Source organism: Prionailurus viverrinus, chromosome E1 (genome assembly GCF_022837055.1).
Source record: "Prionailurus viverrinus isolate Anna chromosome E1, UM_Priviv_1.0, whole genome shotgun sequence".
NCBI classification, from domain to species: Eukaryota; Metazoa; Chordata; class Mammalia; order Carnivora; family Felidae; genus Prionailurus; species Prionailurus viverrinus.
In genome coordinates this window covers 27433242-27456548 of record NC_062574.1, presented here as the reverse complement: position 1 = coordinate 27456548, position 23307 = coordinate 27433242, and the positions used below count along the sequence as shown (strand labels likewise).

General features: G+C 37.7%; 1 protein-coding gene across 2 annotated transcripts in view; it reads right to left on the bottom strand.

Annotated features, from left to right (window-relative positions):
• The window catches only part of SKA2 (spindle and kinetochore associated complex subunit 2), a 46149-nt gene extending 23275 nt beyond the window's left edge, over positions 1 to 22874 (bottom strand). For both annotated transcript variants that reach the window (XM_047833780.1, XM_047833781.1), the window contains exon 1: positions 22786 to 22874. In XM_047833780.1, the coding sequence (XP_047689736.1) occupies positions 22786 to 22818 (33 nt within the window). In that variant the 5' untranslated portion in view covers positions 22819 to 22874. The remainder of the gene's footprint in view (positions 1 to 22785) is intronic.
• Positions 22875 to 23307: the final 433 nt, after the last annotated feature.

The window sequence follows — 23307 nt, the reverse complement described above, 5'->3', positions numbered from 1 at the left end:
AATATGAAATATACTAATTTTAGAAATATGGAAATAAGTATATAAAACCTCCATCATTTATAATACCCATGCTTCTATTAAAAATTTAAAAACTAGTTAACATTTTGAAAGTTGTTTCTCTATGCATCTCTCTTAGATTTAGAGCTAAAATTAAGACACTAAGTAACCACTGTCACATATTAACACAAGAACTAACAACAGTTTCCAAAATTCCCAAGATGAGTGACACTCTCATCAGTTAGGTACTGTTTTTCTAACTCTGGTAGGAAATGTTCAAGTTAAAACACACAACAAATTTATTTTCAGGGATACCTGCAATGTTACCATCATCTGCAACCCCATTAAACAATGAACTACGAGTGTTTGCCACACAGACCAAAATTAGACACCTTAAAGAGACATAAATTATACAAGAAAAGGCTACATATAGTACAGGAGTAGTAGTCTGAATAACCCCAGTTTACTGAACCTGAGTCCAAGCATGGGTCCTTGATCTGCAGTAAATCTCTAAGGGAGAGAAAAAAGGGGAAAACTAGCACAGGCTGTAAAATACATGTGTGTGTTCATATAGAAAAGTTGGGAAGCATATAGATCAGAGTGTTAAAAGTGGTCTATCTCTAAATGTGATATAAATATAAAGTATTCTTAATTTTTGGAAATTGTGCTTCTTTTACATAATCTTAAAGCATGTGCTGTCTTGAATTTATCAGGGAAACAACCAGGATCCTTTGAGTTTACTATGAAAGGCAAAACATGTTTTTTTCAGGAATAGTCTCCCATTCCTAGGCCACAACCAAGAAGACTGCTTTGGGGAGAAGGTTCAGACCTTACCAAGGGGTTAGGCTCTGGACTAAAGATTGATTCTTCATATTTTGAAGCCTTAGTGGAAAGAACAAAAGCCAACAAAAACTGTTAAAAGTAGTCATCAGGTCTAATGAGAAATGATGTACAGATATTTTTGTTATAAAAAAAAAAAGGTAAACTGAGACTTCTACTTTGGAATGTGGAGTAAAATAAAATGGGTCTCAGAAGTTAAAATGCTTCTAAGGTCAGAACTGTCAAATTGAACAGAGTATCAGAAATACACTAAAGCTTCTATCACTAATAATTTCTCTCATTATTGGCCTAAATTTGAATGGAGTACTTTGTAATTACCAAAATTCTATCTTTATAACGAAACCTTTTGGAATAGAAATAGAAGAAAAAGAGAAAGTCAGTTTTTGTTTTTAATTTTTTTCTAAGAATCTGTATCTGATTTCCATCTCTAACAGCAGGGAGTTGCTATGAATCAGAAAAACAAATATAGAAGTTGTTAATTAAAACCTATACTTAAAATGTTTTTCAGGGGCACCTGGGTGGTTAAGTGTCCACCAGTTAAGTGTCAGACTTCGGCTCAAGTCATGATCTCATGGTTCATGAGTTCAAGCCCCACATTGGGCTCTGTGCTGACAGCTCAGAGTCTGAATCCTGCTTCAGATTCTGTGTCTCCTTCTCTCTCTGACCCTCCCCCACTCACACTCTGTCTCCGTCTCTCAAAAATAAATAAATGTTGAAAAAAAATTTTTAAGTGTTTTCCAAAAATGAAGGCTTTTTATTTGCTTATACACTTGCCAGATTAGATGTCATGATTAAATTGTACAATGATTAGATTTCATTAAGCAGATTACTAATTACTACATATGCATATGTGTATGTATATAAAGAAAATTCCTGTTGGCATAATTTCCCATACTGAAATATGCTTGGGGATTAACTTTTCCTTTACATTAAAAAAAAAAAAAAACTTACTAACCTATATAACATGTGGATGGAAAATATGGGGAAAGGGAAAGGGACAAGGAAGAGGGCAAATCCAATTAACAAAGACTCAAAGCATTCAAGACCTGATTTGTTTAATGATTGAAAAAGACTACACTCCCATGGTTTTATATATAGTTCAAGGCATTATATAACAGTCTAAAGCATAATTTTATTTTTTTAAAGATTTTAAAGTAATCTCTACACCCAATGTGGGGCTCAAACTCACAACCCTGAGACCAAGAGTCACATGTTCCACCAACTGAGCCAGCCAGATACCCTTAAAGCATAATTTTAAATAAAAGTTTCTAAAACTTTTAAGTTATCACAGAATTCTAAGAATTATGGGATCTGTGGCTCCAGGGTCACCTCAAGGCAGAATCTTTCAACCTACTGAATGGGAGAAGATATTGCAAAAGACATATCTGATAAAGGGTTAATATCCAAAATATGTAAAGAACTGCCACACCTCAACACCCCCAAAAAACAAATAATCCAATCAAAAAATGGGCAGAAGACATGAACAGATATTTCTCCAAAGATATATAGATGGCCAACAGACACATGAAAAGATGTTCAACATCACTCATCATCAGGGAAATGCAAATCAAAACCACAGTGAGAGATCAGTTCACACCTGTCAGAATAGCTAAAATAAAAAACTCAAGAAACAGCAAGTTTGGTAAGGACATAGAGAAAAAGGAACGCTTATGCAGTCTTGGTGGGAATGCAAACTGGTGCAGCCACTGTGGAAAATAGTATAGAGGTTCCTCAACAAGTTAAAACTAGAACTACCTTACGATCCAGTAATTGCACTACTGAATATTTACCCAAAGAATACAAAACATTAATTCAAGGAGATATATTCACCCCGATGTTTATTGTAGCATTATTTACAATAGCCAAACTATGGAATCAGCCCAAGTGTCCATTGATAAATGAATAAAGAATATGTGATATATATACACATACACACACATACATAATGGATTACTATTGGGCAATTAAAAAGAATGAAATCTAGCCATTTCCAACAATATAGATAGAGCTAGAGAGTATCTAGTGAAATAAGCCAGTCAGAGAAAGACAAATACCATATAATTTCACTCATATGTATTATTTAAGAAACAAAAAAATGAACAAAGGAAAAAGGAAGACAGAGAGAAACCAAAAAACACTTAACCACAGAGAGCAAACAGAGGGGATGTGGGGGGATAGGTGAAATACGTGAAGGGGATTAAGAGTACCCTTATCTTTATGAGCACTGAGTAATATATGGAACTGTTGAATCACTGTATTTTACACCTGAAAGTAATATAAAACTATATGTTAACTACACTGGAACTAAAAAAAAAAAAAAAAAATCTTTACTCTAGGAGACTTTTAACTTGTTTATGAAATGGAAATTCTTAAACAGATGTGGTGGTTTTTAATTTGATATTTTAGTTCTGCTTAAAGTTTAACCAGCATAATCTCAAAGACCATTTAACAATGTTTTCTTTTCAAGACAGCAGTTTTAGCTATGGCTTCCTGTTATACCTTGAGGTCCACTATTTATTAAAATCATCAAAATGGGGCACCTGGGTGGCTTAGTTGGTTAAGTGTGCAACTCTTGATTTCAGCTCAAGTCATGATCTCTCCATTTGTGAGATGGAGTCCCAAGTCGGGCTCTGTGCTGACAGCATGGAGGCTGCTAGGGATTCTCTCTCTATTGCACTTTCCCTCTCTCAAAATAAATAAATAAACTTTTTAAAAATATAAAATAAAATCATCGAACTGTATCAACAATAAGTGGTTCCTGCTTTTAAGTAACTTACATTTTAATAAGATACCAAAGAGGGTGCTTCCAATCAATGATATGATAAACTCAGCTAAATTTTCAAAACTGTTTGCAAACCACAATTGTTAAACACAGGTATAACTAAAATTTAAATTCTATAAATGTACCACTAAATAAATTATTAAAAATAAATACATACTAAAAAACCATAACTTCCTAGTTATTTTACTATATATTACTATTATATATGCTCTTGAGATCTATCATGTACATAGTGAAAATACTGTATCATGTGCTACTACTGTGCATGTCCTCCCAAATCCACTTTCAATGACATCATGCTGGTAGTTTGAAATCGGTCAAGGTGTAAATATTTACACCAGGGAAACTGGCAAATGCTAAAAATCAGGATTTCCCACCTCTTCTTCCCCCTAGCTGCTATGTATACTTACTTCTGCTTTAAAAAGATTTTTTAAAATTCCCACCCCCACCTTGAGTAATGTACCCACATTTCTATTTGAAAAATATTTCAGAAGTTACACAGAATTGTAAACAGACTTTCAAAGACAGGGGGAGGAGGGAATGGGGAGTTATCGTTCAATGGGTACAGAGTTTCAGTTAGGAAAAATGAAGAAGTTCTGGAAATGCATGGTGGTAATGGTTATGCAACAATAAGAATGTACTTAATACCACCGAACTGTAACCTTAAAATTGATAAAATGGTAAATTTTGTTATATATATTTTATCACAATTAAAAACTTTTTAAAAGAAGAAGCTTGAAAGTAGAATGGGAAAACAGCTTGAAAGTAGAATGTAATCCTCTATGAAGAACTGAACAGAATATTTTGTGATAATACACAGGGCAAGTATTTACTCATTAGTGAATCAGTGGGCTAGGGAATAAGCAGGGAACAAAAAAGAAAAGGATACTAATGCAATTGTTCAAGATTCACTGATTTGAACTCTTCATTTTATAAATGAAGAAATAGTCTAGGGGCGCCTGGGTGGCTCAGTGGGTTATCGCCCAACTTTGGCTCAGGTGATGATCTCACAGTTCTTTTTGTGAGTCCGAGCCCCAGGATGGGGATCTCAGCTGTCAGCACAGAGCCTGCTTCAGATCCTCTATCCCCCAATCTCTCTGCCCCTCCCCTGCTCAGGTGCGCACATATGTGTGCTCTCTCTCTCTCAAAAATAAACATTTAAAAATAAAAAAATCTAAGTGATTTGCCTCTAGTTGTATTTTCATTAGTATGTTTTTTAAGCAGTTGAACCAAAGTCTATATGTGATATACATAACATTAAAGCCAATAAAAGTCACATAGATGGGGGACAAATGTAAAGACTTTACCTAAAGTTAAAGTTTAAAGTTTGGGTTTTTTTCAGGTTCAAATCTATCACTGGTTAGCCTATTAAAAAACTCCCTCTGGAGGCACCTGGGTGGCTCAGTTAATTAAGTGTCAGTACTCTTGATTTTGGTTCAGGTCATGATCTCACAGTTCGTGGGCCCCACCCTGACAGCACAGAGCCTGCTTGGGATTCTCTCTCTCCCTCTCTCCGCCCCTGCCCTGCTCATGCTCACTTGCTCTCTCAAAATAAATAAACTTAAAAAAAATAATAAATAAATAAAATAAATTTATAAAAATTCCCTCTGAACACAATCTAGTCGTATGGTCCAGGAAAAAGAAAAGGATTGAGATACATGGTAAAAGTTCTAACCCTGTTATCCCTAACAAGCTATGTGGCCCTAAGTAAGTCTTCCATCTCTCTGGGTCTCTTCTATTAAATGAGAGAGTTGGAAATCTAAGGTCCCTTTCAACACTATCATTCTATTATTTCATAATTCTACAAATAAACCCTTTTAATTTATCAAAATGTTAAAATTTAGAAGATAAATTTCCTCCTAAGACATTAAAAATCAACATTTGAGTTTCAGATTTAAGGTTTATATTAAGAATTAGCTTCTACTATTTGTTTTCTTCCTAAACAAAGATGAATGTTGCTTCAGTTTCAGCTACATAGTTTCTGCAACCTGCCCATTGTTCTTCCCAAACACCAAAACCCTATAAGCAATATTGCACTACTCAGAGCTATTTACACAGCAGAGACAATATCGATAGGGTTCTAGGATCTGGTCATAAAAGGAAAACTTTTTAGTCACATGGTAGGAAATTTCCTGACCAATTAATATAGTCTCCAAAATTCATTAGTGTCTGATTAATGGAGCAAATTGATACTGCTAAACATCATTCACTAGCCCTTGTCAGTTTTAAATTAGTCTCTTAAAGCCTTGTAAACAGTGAGGTTACTCTTTACACTCCACCTTAGCCAAAAGGCTGAGAAGCAATGTGAGGTTACTCTTTATTTACCTTTAAGTGACGTTATTCTTAGGAACATTATAATATTTAAAATAAAACACTAGTGCTTTAAAGAAAAAACACACAAGACATTCATATTTTCAGAAGCCAGTTTTCTTCTAAATCAGAAACAAAAATAAATGGAAATTTTTATGCCCATCCTGAGAGTGATAAATAAAATATGCAATTTAGCTGGGAAAAGTCCATTGAGATCAATATTAAAGCCCCAAAGACAGCCAAATTACATTCTGCCATTTGAATATCCTTGGAAACAGACTGGGACTGTAAGGAAGATACTTAAAAAATGGAAAAAGGAATAGTTTAGGAAATAACTTTGAATTTTACAATATGCTACAAATTTCATAAACATATAATATTGTTATACTAGTTTTATTATAATTGGCTTAAGGCTTTAAACTAAATGGCACACTGTATTACATACCACTCAACTGCAAGGAGGAAAGAACTGCAGACCAAGTTAAAAAAACTTCCTTTTACAAACAACCTATAGATTCTCACTGCCACAATAGAGCTCCCTTTTAAAAGGACCAGTGCTGTAAAAAAGCAAACACATCGGCTTATGAGTTTGTCTCAACAGCATCAAATCACAGGAAAAGGAAGAAATACGGCAGTCTTGTCTGAGATGAGAGGAGTTGGTAGAGGTACATTCTAGACTCAGTAGCTAGGCTTAAAAATACATTTTACAGGGGCGCCTGGGTGGCGCAGTTAAGCGTCCGACTTCAGCCAGGTCACGATCTCGCAGTCCGTGAGTTCGAGCCCTGCGTCAGGCTCTGGGCTGATGGCTCAGAGCCTGGAGCCTGTTTCCTATTCTGTGTCTCCCTCTCTCTCTGCCCCTCCCCCGTTCATGCTCTGTCTCTCTCTGTCCCAAAAATAAATACATGTTGAAAAAAAAAATTTAAAAATACATTTTACAGGGGCACCTGGGTAGTGCAGTCAGTTGAGCATCTGACTTCAGCTCGGGTCATGAGCTCATGGTTCATGAGTTCAAGCCCGGCATCAGGCTCTGTGCTGACAGCTCAGAGCCTGGAGCCTGCTTCAGATTCTGTCTCCCTCTCTCTCTCTGCCCCTCCCCCCCACTCACTCTCTCTGTCTCTCTCTCAAAAACAAACATTAAAAATTTTTAAAAAAGAAATACATTTAACTTAGAAACATTATTTAATGGGAGAACTGGGCATTGTAATACTTCCAGATCTAGGTTATATTATCAGCCAAAGAATCCAATATATTTTGTTTTGGGTTGTTTTTTTTTTTTCCCCCAAAGAATCTAATACTTAATGAATGCACCCCTCTCTCCAATGCAGATTTTGAAACACCTTTATCTACCCTCATTTTCTTTTATTCATGGCTCCAGCTTACCATTTCATTTATTATATTATAATCATTTGCTCAGTAGCATCACCACTTGATTTCAAATGTCTTCATGGAAAAAGCCCTGTCTTCCTTTTTATATCCCTGAGTTTTTAATATACAACCAAATGTTCAATGACAAAAAGGAAGATGAAAGAACATTCATTACTTTGAAAGAACAAACAGCGTGGGAACCCAACCACCATCTAAAGCCTATTTTAAGAAGAAATATTTGAAGTTCTCAACAAGTTGAGGGCCACCTCTAATGTATACAAAATCACAATTGTTTTTTGTATATTTCTGCTAGAGACTTGATTATCCCGTCTCTTCCAAATAGAACAAACACATGCCAATGCATGTCTAAAACTGATAAGCACTAATATGCACAAGCGCCAGGTTGCAGACATGTTATTTCCAGCAAATAGTAACATCAAAGCAGAAGAAAGTGAGCAGAAGCTCCAAGTTCATCAGGTTCTAATATGTAGGCTTATAATGATTACCATTATTATTATTATTATTATTATTATTATTACTACTACTGTTATTGTACTACCCTACAATTATTAGGGTAGTACACATACGCAAGCCCTTGCCTATAAAAGATTGGTTTTATCAGTTGAAGGTAGTCTATTTAACTTTTTTAAAGCTTTCAGAATCCTAGATTATTTGTGTTAAGTGTCCTATGGACACATAATGGACTACAGGGCCAGATTTTCAAAATATATTTAACAAACTTGGTTTAGAAAAACAATAGTCCAAAAGATATACCTACAAAAAAATACCTATTTTACCTATGTCTTAATAGTCATAGAATTGAAGGGTGTTTTTCATTTCACATATCTGTCTTCTAATAAATTACAATGAACATATATTACATGCATAAAAATTATTTAAAGCAGTTTTTTTTAGAGAGAGAGCATGCACATGAGCAGGGGAGGGGGCAGAGGGAGAGAGAGAGAGAGGGAGAGAGAGAGAGGGAGAGAGAGAGAGAGAGAGAGAGAGAGAGAGAGAGAGAGAATCTTTAAGCAGGCTCCATGCTGAGTGGGGAGCCTAATGCAGGGCTCAATCCTATGACCCTGTGATCATGACCTGAGCCTAAATCAAGACTTGGACACAACCAACTGAGCCACCCAGGTGCCCCAAAAGCAAATTTTTTTTGCGTTTAAGGGCATTCTGTACTAAGTCACTCTTTACTTAAAGATCATTGGGGTGAGGTACCTGGGTGGCACAGTTGGTTGAGCATCCAACTTCAGCTCAGGTCATGATCTCAGTTTGTGAGTTTGAGTCCTGCGTTAGGCTCTGTGCTGACAGCTTGCTCAGAGCCTGGAGCCTGCTTCAGACTCTATGTCTCCCCCTCTCTCTGCCCCTCCCATGTTCATGCTCTGTCTCTCTATCTCTCAATAATAAATAAACGTTTAAAAAAAAAAATCATTGGGTTGCGGACTTCAAGCTGTATTACAAAGCTGTAATCATCAAGACAGTATGGTACTGGCACAAGAAAAGGCACTCAGATCAATGGAACAGAATAGAGAACCCAAAAATGGACCCACAAACATATGGCCAACTCAACTTTGACAAAGCAGGAAAGAATATCCAATAGAATAAAGACAGTCTCTTCAGCAAGTGGTGCTGGGAAAACTGGACAATGACATGCAGAAAAATAAACCTGGACCACTTTCTTACACCATACACAAAAATAAACTTAAACCTAAGACAGGAAGCCATTAAAATCCTAGAGGAGAAAGCAGGCAAAAACGTCTTTGACCTGGCCTCAGCAACTTCTTACTCAACAGGTCTCCAGAGGCAAGGGACAACTAAAACAAAAATGAACTCTTGGGACCTCATCAAAATAAAAACTTCTGCACAGCAAAGGAAACAACAAGCAAAACTAAAAGGCAACTGATGGAATGGGAGAGGATATTTACAAACGACATATCAGATAAAGGGTTAGTATCCAAAATCTAGAAAACTTATCAAACTCAACACCCAAAAAGCAAATAATCCAGTGAAGAAATGGGCAAAAGACATGAATAGACACTTCTCCAAAGAAGACATCCAGATGGCCAACTTACACATGAAAAAAATGCTCCACATCACTCATCGTCAGGGGAATACAAATCAAAACCACACTGAGGTACCACCTCACACCTGTCAGAATGGCTAACATTAACCACTCAGGCAACAACAGATGCTGGTGAGGATGCAGAGAAAGAGGATTTCTTTTGCACTGCTGGTGGGAATGCAAACTGGTGCAGCCACTCTGGAAAACAGTATGGAGGTTCCTCAAAAAATTAAAAATAGAACTACCCTACAACCCAGCAATTGCACTACTAGGTATTTATCCAAGGGATACAGGTATGCTGTTTCAAAGGGACACATACATTCCAATGTTTATAGCAGCTCTATCAATAATAGCCAAAGTATGGAAAGAACCCAAATGTCCATTGATGGATGAATGGATAAAGAAAATGAGGTACACACACACACACACACACACACACACACACACACACAAAATGGAGTATTACTCAACAATGAAAAAGAATGAAATCCTGCCATTCACAACTACCTGGATGGAACTAGAGGGTATTATGCTAAATGAAATTAGTCAGTCAGAGAAAGACAAATATATGACTTCACTCATATGAGGACTTGAAGATACAAAACAGATGAACATAAGGGAAGGGAAGTAAAAATAATATAAAAACAGGAAGGGGGACAAAAACATAAGAGACTCTTAAATATGGAAAACAGAGGGTACTGGAGGGGTTGGGGGGGGGGATGGGCTAAATGGATAAGGGACATTAAGGAATCTACTCCTGGGGCGCCTGGGTGGCTCAGCCAGTTGAGCATCCAACTTCAGCTCAGGTTATGATCTCACGGTTCGTGGGTCCGAACCCCACATCGGGCTCTGTGCTGACAGCTCAAAGCTTGGAGCCTGTTTTGGATTCTATGTCTCCCTCTCTCTCTCTGACCCTCCACCACTCATGCTGTCTCCCTCTGTCTCAAAAATAAAATAAATAAATAAATAAATAAATAAATAAATAAATAAATAAACAAACATTAAAAAAAAAAAAAGGAATCTACTCCTGAAATCATTGTTGCCCTATATGCTAACTTGGATGTAAATTAAAAAATAATAATAAATCAAATTAAATGGTAAAAAAAAAATCATCGGGGTTGGGGCACCTGGCTAGATCAGTTGGTAGGGTGTGACTCTTGATCTCGGGGTTATAGGTTTGAGCTCCATGTTGGATAGAGATTACTTAAAAATAAAATCTTTATTTAAAAAAAGAAAAGATCATTGGGGTCTCCAATGCCTGTAGAATTGATCCCAACTTTTAGTATAATTTTTCACAAGATGACAATACATGCTCTTCATCAGTGCCTCACATCTTACAACCTCAGCCACACTGAATTCATCGTGCCAAATATCCACGCTGTTTTTTAAAATCACTGATTTCTGGGGTGCCTGGGTGGCTCAGTCATTCAAGCGTCCAACTCCTGATTTCAAGTGTAACTTGGCTGGAATCTGGTGCTCTAGGTTAGGCTGAGTTTGGTAGCTCTCATTGCAGTTCTATTGCCAGGTGTCTCTCATACTCTTTGAACCAGAAGATAATTCTTCTCATGGAGATAACAGGGTTAGCAGAAATACACAAAGCCTTTCAAATTCAGAGTTGGCACACTGTCCACTCTATCCATATGTCACTGGCCACAGCACATCCAGAAGCAGGGAAATGTACTTTGCCCATCACAGGTACAATCTTCCAGTTACAAAATAAGTAAGTTAGGGGTAGTAATGTACAGTATGGTGACTATAGTTAATATTGTATCGTATGTTCTAAAGTTGATGAGAGTAGATCTTAAAGCCTTGTGAAAAATTTAAATAAGTAAAAAAAGTAGAAAAATATATAACTATGTGTGGTAATGGAGTTTAACTAGACTTAGTGTGATCATTTCACAATATATACACATACTGAATCACTATTTTGTACATCTGAAGTTAATATAATGATATATGCCAATTATATCTCAACAAAAACCACAATAGAATATGGATCCACAGAAGAGTAAAGAATTGGGGTGAATCATTCACTTTACTAGAATACTACTATTTTCTTTGGGGGAAAGAAAAAACCAGAGTAGGTTACTGTGGTACATGTAAATGATAGACATGGTATTATTACAAGAATATTCAGATAAACATTCCTTTCGGTTATTTTTTTTAGACTTCTCGTTTATGCTATCTTACATGAAATAAACAGGGCAATGAAGCATGTAGAACACAAAAATCAATACACAATGACAGAATCAGAAGTTAAATTTCAAAAAAAAAAAGTTAAATTTCCCTATAGTTTACCCAAAACCTGAAATGTGTGTATATAAAGATTTTTTTAATAAAATAACATATGTTCATGATTACCACAGAACATAAATATATAAAATGTTTAGGAACATAATAAAGAAAAACAGTGTGGTAGAAGTTTTCAACTTAAATTAGCTACAATATTGATATAATGGGTTCTTCACCTCAACCTTACTGCTCCCCTTCTCAACACTGCTGACCCACTGGTAGTTTCCCCCAGTCGGGTAACACCTCTCATCTCTAGCCTTTCACATGCACTGCTTCCTTTGCCTGGAACATTTACCATTTCCTTCACTGGCTAATACCAGCTCATCGTTGAAGTCTCAGATTAAATTTCACCTCTAACAAGAAGCCTTCCCCAGATTAAGTGCCTCTTTTCTTTTCTTTTTTTTTTTTTAATAAATTTTCTCCTCTGCTTTCTTTCCTTTTTTTTTTTTTAATTTTATTTATTTATGTAATCTCTACAACCAACAACGTGGAGCTCAAACTCACACCCCCAAGATTAAGTGTTGCAGGCTCCTCTGACTGAGACAGCCAGGTGCCCTTAGGTACCTCCTTCCAATGTGCCCCCCATAGAACCTGGTATTTACTTATCCCATCATGGCATCTGTCTCAATGTATTTAATTTCTCTGTCTCTCAGATAAGTTTCATAACATGTTAATATGTTATACTTTAGTACTAGCCTGCCCTAGTAACACTTACTGAAAGTATGAAGTACTATCATTTACAATTAGGCAGATTAAGTGGAGAAAGGAGGAATTTATAAAAGTTACAAAACTCTCACATTTCCTAACAAAAATAAATTGTTCTAATAATGTAGGCATATTTTACAATCAGTCACTACATGAAAATCTTTTTTTTTTTAAGTTTTTATTTAAGTAATCTCTGCACGCAAAATGGGGCTCAATCATCAAGACTCACCCATTCCTGGGACTGAGCCAGCCAGCCACTCCTTACTAAATGAAAATCTTAGCAAAAACTGAGATTATTTCCTCATTGATAAAATGAGACAAAAACATTGAGTCAAAGAATCAAGGATTGACTTATTCAAAGTTTTAAAGTGTTACATACTGGGGCACCTGGGTGGCTCAGTCGGCTGAACATCCAACTTCGGTTCACGTCATGATCTCTAATTCGTGAGTTCGAGCCCCACATCAGGCTCGCTGCTGTCAGCACAGAGCCTGCTTTGGATCCTCTGTCTCTCTCTCTCTTTATCTCTCTCTCTCTGCCCCTCCCCTGCTTGCGTGCCCAAGCTCACTTACACTGTCTCTCTCGAAAATAAACTTTTTTTAAAAAAAAAGAAATCTTTAAAAAAATAAAAAACAAATAAATACATAAATAAAATGTTATATATTGAATTCTCTCACTCTCCCTTTTTCTCTGCTCCTCCTGCTCTCTCTTTTTCTCTCTCTCTAAATGAATAAACTTGAAAAAAATTCTAAAATGTTATATATTGAGACAAATTAGAAGTATAACCTTTTTAAAATCTAATTGAAGGGGCGCCTGGGTGGCTCAGTTAAGCATCAATTAATGCTTAATCATTAATCAATTAATGCTCAATTAAGCATCCTACTCTTGATCACAGCTCAAGTTATGATTTCACAGTTCATGGGTTCAAGAGCCAAGTTGGGCTCTGAGCTGACATCAAGGAGCCTGCTTGGGATTCTCTCTCTCTCTCTCTCTCTCAAAATACATAAACTTAAAAAAAAAAAAAAAAGCCTAATTAAGAATAAATTTGGTGGCTCCTGGGTGGCTCAGTCAGTTAAGTGTCCAGCTTCTACTCAGGTCATGATATCTCACCATTCAAGGTCATGATCTTGCGGTTCACGGGTTCGAGCCCCATGCCAGGCTCTGTGCTGACAGCTCAGAGCCTGGAGCCTGCTTCGGATTCTGTGTCTCCCTCTCTCTCAAAAATAAATAAACAAAAAAATGTTTTTTTAAAGAATAAATTTTAATTATCAGAGATATTAATATTGAAACTTTGTATTATATTTGGGTAACAAATGTAAGATTTTTTTGTTTTAAAACTTTTACTTTGCTCCAAGGAAGAAGAAAACTTCCCACTTGATTTTAAATGGGTTCATATGTATGGCCTCTCATACCCTATTCTTTAAATCAAAGATGTGTTCACATCAAAAATACAGTTTAAGAGGCGTCTGAGTGGCTCAGTTGGTTAAGAGCCCAACTCTAGATTTCAGCTCGGTCATGATCTCGCCATTCATGAGTTCAAGTCATGCATTGGGTGAACTCAACTGAGCTTGAGCCCAGCTTCAGGTGAGCTTGAGCCCTGCTTCAGGTGAACATGAGTCCCACTTAGGGTGAGCCCCACTTCTCTTTCTCGCTCTCTCTCCCTCTGCCCCTCATGGGATTCTGTCTTTCCCTCTCTCTCTGCCCCTTGCTCACTTTCACCCTCTCTCTCTCAAAAACAAACAAACAAACAAACAAAAAAAATGGGGATGCCTGGTGGCTCAGTTGGTTAAGCGTCTGACTTTGGCTCAGGTCATGATCTCATGGCTCATGGGTTCCAGCCCCATGTCAGGCTCTGTGCTGACAGTTCAGAGCCTGGAGCCTGCTTCAGATTCAGATTCTGTGTCTCTGTCTCTGTCTGCCCCTACCCTGCTTGCTCTCTCTCTCTCTCTCTCTCAAAAATAAATAAAAACATTAAAATAAAATTTTTTAATGAATAAACATTTTAAATAAATGAATGAATGAATGAATGAATGCCAAAGAAGAAAACAGCCACACTGGAGGCAAGGGAGGTAACTCAAAGACTTTATATACAAAATTTGGGAATAAAATGGTTTTATCAAAAACAGTCATGTTCTTCATCCCCTACCAAATGATGTCCAAATGATGCCTAATAATATCTCAACTATCTTTCTTCCCTCTTGCATCCATTCTTCCAGCTTTTAAGGACATTTGTTTAACAAATAGCTTACTTTTTTCTGAAATTCAATTTATTTGCAATACACATTATAACAGTTTTGGTCTATTTTTATGATCTAGAGCACTAATAGAAGTCACACTCCACAGGTTATGAAAAACTTATAAACAAGATCTATACACTGAAAACTAAAAAACACTGTTGAGAATTATTTTTTAGAGAATGAGAGAGAGAGAGAGAGAGAGAGAGCACGTGCAGGTGCAAACAGGGGAGGTGCAGAGGGAGACGAAGAGCAAGATTCCCAAGCAGGCTCTGCACTGGCAGTGCAGAGCCCAACCAGGCTCAATCTCATGACCATGAGTTCATGACCTGACCCAAAATCAGGAGTCAGATAGATGCCCAGCTGACCAAGTCAACCAGGTACCCCAGAGAGAAATTTTAAAAGACCTAATAAATGGAGGGGCGCCTGGGTGGCGCAGTCGGTTAAGCGTCCAACTTTAGCCAGGTCACGATCTCGCGGTCCGTGAGTTCGAGCCCCACGTCAGGCTCTGGGCTGATGGCTCAGAGCCTGGAGCCTGTTTCCGATTCTGTGTCTCCCTCTCTTTCTGCCCCTCCCCTGTTCATGCTCTGTCTCTCTCTGTCCCAAAAATAAATAAACGTTGAAAAAAAAAAAAAAAGATCTAATAAATGGAGAGATAATGTTAATTAATCAGAAAATTCATTATTCTTAAAATATCAAATCTCCCCAAATTATTCTTTAAATTCAACATAATCAAAATCCCAGCAGGCTTTTTTGGTAGAAATTGACAAAAAACAAAACAAAACAAAACAAAAAACTTATTTGAAATGCAAAATAATTTAAAATTTTTAGAAAACAAGAGCAAAGTCTGAGGCATTATATTAGATGATTTCAAGACTTACTATAAAGCTACAGCAATCATGACAGTATGATATGACATTAAGGAACAAAATAGTTCAAAAATAAGTAAACCAACCCATACACACTTGTTCAACTGATTTATTACAAAGGAGCTAAGGTAATTCAATGGAGAAATGATAATCTTTTCAACAAAGAACAAGGGAATATCCATATGGAAAAATAAATAAATAAAAAGAACTTCTACTCTCACTTTATACCACATACAAAAATTAACTCTAAATGGACAGAGATCTAAATGTGAAACCTAGGGGCACCTGGATGGCTCAGTTGGTTAAATGTCCCGCTCTTCACTTTGGCTCAGGTCACGATCTCACAGTTTGTGGGTTCAAGCCCCATATCCTGCTCTGTGCTGACAGTGTGGAGGCTGCTTGGGATTCTATCTCAGTTCCTTACTGCCCATCCCCCACTCAGGAACTCTGTCTCTCTCTCTCTCAAAATAAACTTTTAAAAAAAGTAAATAGGAGCACCGGGGTGGCTCAGTCGGTTAAGCGTCTGACTTCGGCTCAGGTCATGATCTTATGGCTTGTGTGTTCGAGCCCCATGTTGGGCCCTGTGCTGACAGCTCAGAGCCTGGAGCCTGCTTTGGATTCTGTGTCTCCTTCTCTCTCTGCCCCTCCCCCACTCACACTCTGTCTCTCTCTCTTTCTCTCAAAAAGACAGGTAAACATTAATAAATAAATACAAATAGTTAAATGTAAAAACTAAAACTACAGATATAAAAGAAACATTTGTGACCTTGAGTTAGGCAAAGATTTGTGAGATAGAACACAGAAACCATAATCCATAGAAGAATAAATGTGTAAATTGGACTTCATCAAAATTTTTTATGTGAGAGGGTAAATAACAGAGAAAATTAAAGGGCTCTCATAATAATTAAAAAGACAAACATTTCAATTTGAAAACTGATTCAAAAATTTCAACAGATATTTCACTAGAGAAGACATATCAACTGCAAACAAGCACATGAAAAGATGTCCAATATCATTAGCCATTCTGGAAATGCAAATTTAAACTAATGAGATACCACTACACATCTACTAGAATAGCTAAAATGAAGAAGACTGACAATACAAAGATACCAAATGTTGGTAAAGATGTGGTGAAACTGGAACCCTAAATCACAGCTTTGGTAAAGATTTCAGCAATTTCTTATGAGATGAAGCATATATTTTATCACATTACCCCAGAGAAACAAAAACATTACATCCAAACATTACAAAAAACATTATGTCCAAAGACTTATACCACAATGTATAAATACCACAACAACTTTATTCATAATAGGCAAAACCTACAAACATCCCAAAATCCATAATCTAGTAAATGGATAAACAATTTGTAAGTCTACAGCAATGGAATACTACGCAGCAATGAAAATGATCCAACTACTAATATGTACAACAACATGGATGAATCTTATTGTGTTAAGTGCAAGAAGCCAGGCACAAAAAACTGCAAGTTATAAATGATTCAATTTATGTGAACTTCTAGAAGAGGCAAAACTAGAGATCAATGATTGTCAGAAAGTTTGAGGGGAGGAGGTTGACTACAAAGGGGCAGGAAACGTTAGGTGATAGAAATGTTCTTTCTATACTATGTCTGTGGTGGTGGTTACATGACTGTTCACATTTGTCAAAACTCATCAAATTGTACAACTAAATTTGGTAAGTTTTATTGTATGTAAGTTATATCTCAAAATCAATTACAAAAAAAGTAATGAATGTATACTTTATTATATTTCATTATTACAAAAAAGAACTTTAAAACAAGCATTCTTAAGTTTTAAATTCAAGTACAAACTACATAGTACACAAAATTAATACCAAATAAGATTCGGGGCAAGTTATCATATGAAATATACAGCAGAGATTGTTTTCATCACTTACTAATTCACCTTAAAACTCAAAAAAAAAAAAAAAAAGATTTGCCAGAACCTATCCAAATCTGTGATAGAAAGAAGCAAAATACAAAGCACTACTCATTTAAACAAGCCATAACAACTCTAGCTATAATAAGTATTATGTCAGTGTGTTTCATAATGCATTATGACAGTGAGCTTTTAGTTAAAAAATTTTTTTTTCTTCAAGTTATGACTTTCTAAAACATACACTTTGGGTAATAAAATTATATACTTTTTAGTAACAAAGGTTGTAATAAATTACTCACAGATAATGAAGAAAGATGTAAGGCAAGAATCAAAATTCTGGTGTGCATTCTGCTTTCAGATGCTTTGACAATACTATTGCACTGCTAGCTGTAAAGTACAGTAGTGCAATAAAGTCAGAGCATTCGTTAGCAGAAATTGGTAGGAAAGGAACACAAAAGCATCTTGCATCAGTTGAAGCTTCAGTGTGAAAAGAATTTAAAGAAGGGCTGCCATTTTGTACAGAAGACACCCCAAACCTAAGAATATGTATATCAATGTTAAAAAGAATTGAATTTAAATATCAAAATACTAGTTTTCTGATGACTGACCTATGATTAATATTCAACAGAAATCTGTAGAAAGGAATTGTGTAAATACGTCCTAAGCTTTAGAAGTTATTAACATGGGTATTGTTGAAACGTTAGGACTGGTATTAACAAAACCAGTTATAATTACTACCAAAGCAAAGTTGTGAAAAAGATTACTGTTCTTGAGACCTGTTGGTTAGCTCCCCACAGCAAATGATTAAGAATATCAGAGAAAACAGGGGCACCTGGGTGGCTCAATCAGTTGAGCGTCCAGCTTTTAACTTTGGCTTGGGTCATGATCTCACTGTGGGTTCAAAGCCACATTGGGCTTTGTGCTGGCAGTGTGGAGCCTGCTTGGGAGTCTCTCTTTCTCCCTCTCTCTGCCCCAGTCCTGCTCATGTGCTCTCTCTCTCTCTAAATAAACAAACAAACAAACTTAAAAAAAAAAGAATATCAGAGAAAACAAATGAAAAGTAAAATAAGTTTCTCAATCTCTAAATACCCAATCTATGTTTCTTGAATCTAAACTACATTACATACTAAAAAGCTATAACTGGAGCGCCTAGGTGGCTCAGTCAGTTAAGCGGCCAACTTCAGCTCAGGTCATGATCTCGTGATCCATGAGCTCGAGCCCCGCATCGGGCTCTGTGCTGACAACTCAGAGCCTGGAGCCTATTTCAGATTCTGTGTCTCCCTCTCTCTGACCCTCCCCTGTTCATGCTCTGTCTCTCTCTGTCTGAAAAATAAATAAACGTTAAAAAAAAATTTTTTTTAATAAAAAAAAAAGAAATAAAAAGTTATAACCATCTTATGGCTTTTTATCTCAAGAGTTTACAGATTTCCAGAGAATTAACGTCTCCTAAACAAGACTTCTTAATAGAATACTATGGAAGGGGATTTTAAAATTTCAGTTAACCCCTGGGGCGCCTGGGTGGCTCAGCCAGTTAAGCATCTGAATCTTAATTTCAGCTTAAGTCATGATCTCACAGTTCATGGAATCAAGCCTGGAGTTGGGCTGCACCCTGAAAGCACAGAGCCTGTTGGCAATTCTCTCTCTCTCTCTCTCTCTCTCTGCCCCTTCCCCACTTGTGCACATGTACACACATGCTCTGTCTTTCTAAAGCAATAAATAAACTTTAAAAAATATATAAATAGGGCCATCTGGGTGGCTCAGTCAGTTGAGTGTCCAACTCTTGATTTCAGCTCAGGTCATGAGCCTGGGGTCATGGGATCAAGCCTGTCAGGTTCTATGCTGAGCATGGAGCATGTTTGAGATTTTCTCTCTCTTTCTCCCCACCCCCTCTGCCCCTCTCCCCTGCACTCTCTGTCCGTAAAATTAAAAATAACGTATTTTTATAAATCAATCAATCAATAAATAAAATTTCAGTTAACCCTAAAGATCTTAAATACAGGAAATCATCTCCATTTCCTTCCAACAGAAAAATCAAGGAGAAAATAATATATGGTACAGGAGGAGGTTCTGAAATTTTAAGGATCCGGTCTTCTTGGATTCAAGCCAATTATCACCATCCTAACCTTTTAACTGGTAAGACACCATTCAAAAGTCAGATGTAAGCCCAGAAATAGAAATATTATGATAGTATAACATTGTACTTTTGTGCACAATCACTTGTGGTACCACAAGAGAACAGTGGACAAATATCACTCAATCAGTACGTGAAAGGGAAAAAGAGAACAAAGATAACACTACAATGAGTTTATTCCCCCATTAATAATGTTGATTGATGCAAAAATACTTTCCATTTTCACTAATCGTTCTTTAAATCAGCTACTTGGTTAGATTGAACCTCCTAATTTGATTTAGAAATGAACTCAAATTCAGGACAACTGGAACATGAATGACTAGACCTCAAATCCTAGGCCATACAACTCACGTATTAGAACAGTTCAACTCTGCTAGCCAAGGATCAAGTTTTAAGGAAAGTATTCATAAATAAATAAATAGAAGTATTTAAGAGTGAAATGTTTAATTTTCTGAATTAGAAATTAATCCAAATGAGAAAAATATGAAATATTTTTAAAATAAGAGGATCAGGCTATCTACAAAGTGAGAATACTTTATTTTCAAAATTCAATAATACGCATTCTCTTTCACTTACTAAATTTTCTTTTCTTTTTATAATTTTTTTTAATATTTATTTTTTGAAAGAGAAAGAGTGAGTGGGGGAGGGGCAGAGAGAGAGGGAGATACAGAATCTGAAGCAGGCTCCAGGCTCCTTCGCTGTCAGCACAGAGCCAGAGGTGGGGCTCCAACCCAGAACCATTAGATCATGACCTGAGCCAAACTCAGGTGGCTCAAACCTGAGCCACCCAGGGGCCCCTGATTTAATAAATTTTCAAAATTAGTTCCTCAACAAATCCTTTATTCAAGTAAGGTAGAACCAAAACTCAGAGGATTGTACAGGAAATCATTTCTTTCTAATCTTAGAAAATAAACCAGTTCATAGATATAGCACATGGCAAATCTGAAGATGAGATTCACCATCTTTTACTATTCAATCAATAAAAAGCAGTGATAACAAAACTGTAATAGTTCAAATACATTTTTTAAACTCTAACGATTATGGAAACAAACTAATAACTGGAAGTGGGGGGAGGGGAAGGCTACCACTAGGTTACTTGCAAGTAATTTAAGAAGACCTGCTTTCTCCTCTTCACCTCTTAAAAAGAATTTTTAAAAACTACCCAATCATTCAAACACTTACAAGTTTAAGAGCCTGGCTACCTCAAAGTTTTCTAAAGCCTACTTTTTTCAAGATGTACACTTAATCATTTTCCCCTTAAATTGTGTTCAATCTAAACATTTAAAAAGGAAAAAGAGGGGGCGCCCGGGTGGCTCAGTGGGATAAGCGTCGGACTTCAGCTGAAGTCACGATGTCACAGTTTGAGAGTTAGAGCCCCAAGTGCTGACAGCTCGGAGCCTGGAGCCTGGAGCCTGCTTGGGATTCTGTCTCCCTCCCTCTCTGCCCCTCCCCCGATCATTCTCTGTCTCTTTCTCTGTCTCTTTCTCTCTCTCTCTCTCTCTCTCTCTCGCTCTCAAAAAAAAAAAAAAAATTAAATAAATAAAAATTGTGTTCAATCTAAAAAAAAAAAGTCCTGTGAGAATACTGACTCTCATGCAGTCAAAAAAACCTTAATTGGTACCTCAAAAATAAACAGTCAACTTAAGGGGGGAGGAAAACTGTTAAAAGCAGAATTAGTATCATTTAGCATCTTACAATTAGGCAGAAATCTCCATCTGGAGGGAGAAATTCAGAACGGGTAAAAGGGCAAGATGGTGTTAAACATTTATGCCGGTTGACAGAATCAAACTAGGATACTTGACATATTTTTGGTTCTTCTGTTGGTTTAAAGGCATTTCATGATTTAAAAAAACCAAAACTGAACTGAAAGTTCATTATTACAGGTTTGGAAAGCGGCAAAAACTTCCTTCTTCACTGCCATTCCCTCCCACCCCATTTCCCCCTACTCCCACAAAGAAAATTATAACTCAAAATTGTTAGAATCAACTGGAAAACTTCAAGTCGAATTTGTATGGGAGAGCCGCTACAATTCATTAATACATCAGGAGAAAATAATAAGATGTATCAAGCTCTCACGTTTTCTGGAGGTGGGAATCAGGGTATGGTACTCAGTTTCTTCCAGGATCACTACAAGTGTAGATGCTAAATGACCTAAGGTTCAACTTGGAGAGAGCAACGCTGACACAAATGATATCTAAATTGTAAGGCCAGGGTATGGGAGGGCGGGGGAGGGGGGACGGGCGGTTTGAGACGGACAGGAAAGATTTGAGCTTTTTGAATTAATTGTTATTTTTCTTTAACAAAAAACCGACAGGAGCTCAATGGTGGGCGCGTCCTCCAAATTCCTCATTTTAAAGAAAGCCAGCCCAATTCAAACATAGTAATGCAGGGAGGGGGTAAGGACTGAAGATAGAACAAGGGGAACTAAGAAGAAAAAAGCGCGGGCGATCTAGCTGGTAGTCTAAGAATGGGAGAGAGGGAATAAAGAGAACAAGTCGGTAAAGGATCCATAGAAAAAAACTAGGACAGCCCTTCAGCTTGGCGCCCCGGAGGAGGCCAAGCAGCCGCCTGAATCCTTTCCAATTATTCGCCCGCGCCCCCTACTTTCATAAATGAATGAAACTCGGCAACTCGAAAGCAGGGTACCTTCCTTGTCCCAATTCCTCCCGCGCTCCAAGAAAGGAGCTCGAGGTTCAGGTCCCCATCGCTCACACCTTCCCCCCACCCAAGGGCTACCACCTTCGATCCAAACATATGTTGGCCTTGGAGCTTCCTCGACCGCTAAGAAGTTGTGCACGCGAGTCTAGAACCTTTCTCAGACTTTCTCAACCCGCCTTGAAGAACGTGAACGGCTCTGCCCTAATGGGATTTCTCTCCGCCCCCCTCGGTTTATTCCCCACCTCACCTTCCATCCCCCTTTCTTTGAGTGTGAACGACCTCTCCCCTTCTTGGAGCGGTTAGGGTCTTTTGGGGAGAAATGCAAAAAACGCTGCCTGCACAAGCCACAGTTCCTTGAGGGGCGGAAAGGTTAGGGCACGGAACAAGGAATTCCAAAGGCCCAGCTACCTCAGCATCTCCCGCCATTTCCCTCACGAGTTTCCCGGATGTAACCCCTTCCCCCGCGGCGGTTAAAAGAGACCAGGCGGCTGCAACTCCCTTCGATACAAGAGGAGGGAACTTGAATCTGGTCCAGCTTCTGCCGCCCAGGGTTTCAGGCGACTCGAAATTGCATCCCACCTTGGAGGCCATCCGAGAGAAATAAGCTACCCAGTAGATCTCCTTTACTTTACACTCACCATCAGTTCCAGCTTATCGACCTCCGCCTCCATGTTGAATAGTTGACATTCCTCAGACCGCGGCAGTGCTTAAGCCGCAAACCGTGCTAGCACTGAGAGTGCCTATTGGACAGCTGTCACTCAACGTCTCACACTCATTGGTTCCCCTGCTTCACTGGCGCCCGCCCATTGGCGACTAAGTAACGCCCCTCCACATGAAACACCCTCTCCAGTTGGACAAAGACACAAAACGCCGCAGGAGGATTGGCTGCTGTATATATATATTTTTTCCATTGGCTGCACGCTCATCTCTACTTTCAATTTCATAGCTAGGGCTCCGCAGAGAAGAGACTGCGATTGGTATAATCGGAGGAAGAGCCAACCAATTACAGAAAAGCTTCCACAAACAGCAGAAGGAATCTGTCACACCTTCTTAGGTCTCCTGCTTCCCCTCCCCTTCGCTCCCGCCTTCCACTTATTCATACAAGAAGCGCCTCAGCTTTCATTGGCCAGTGCGTGGTAACATCTTAACCAATCACAAAC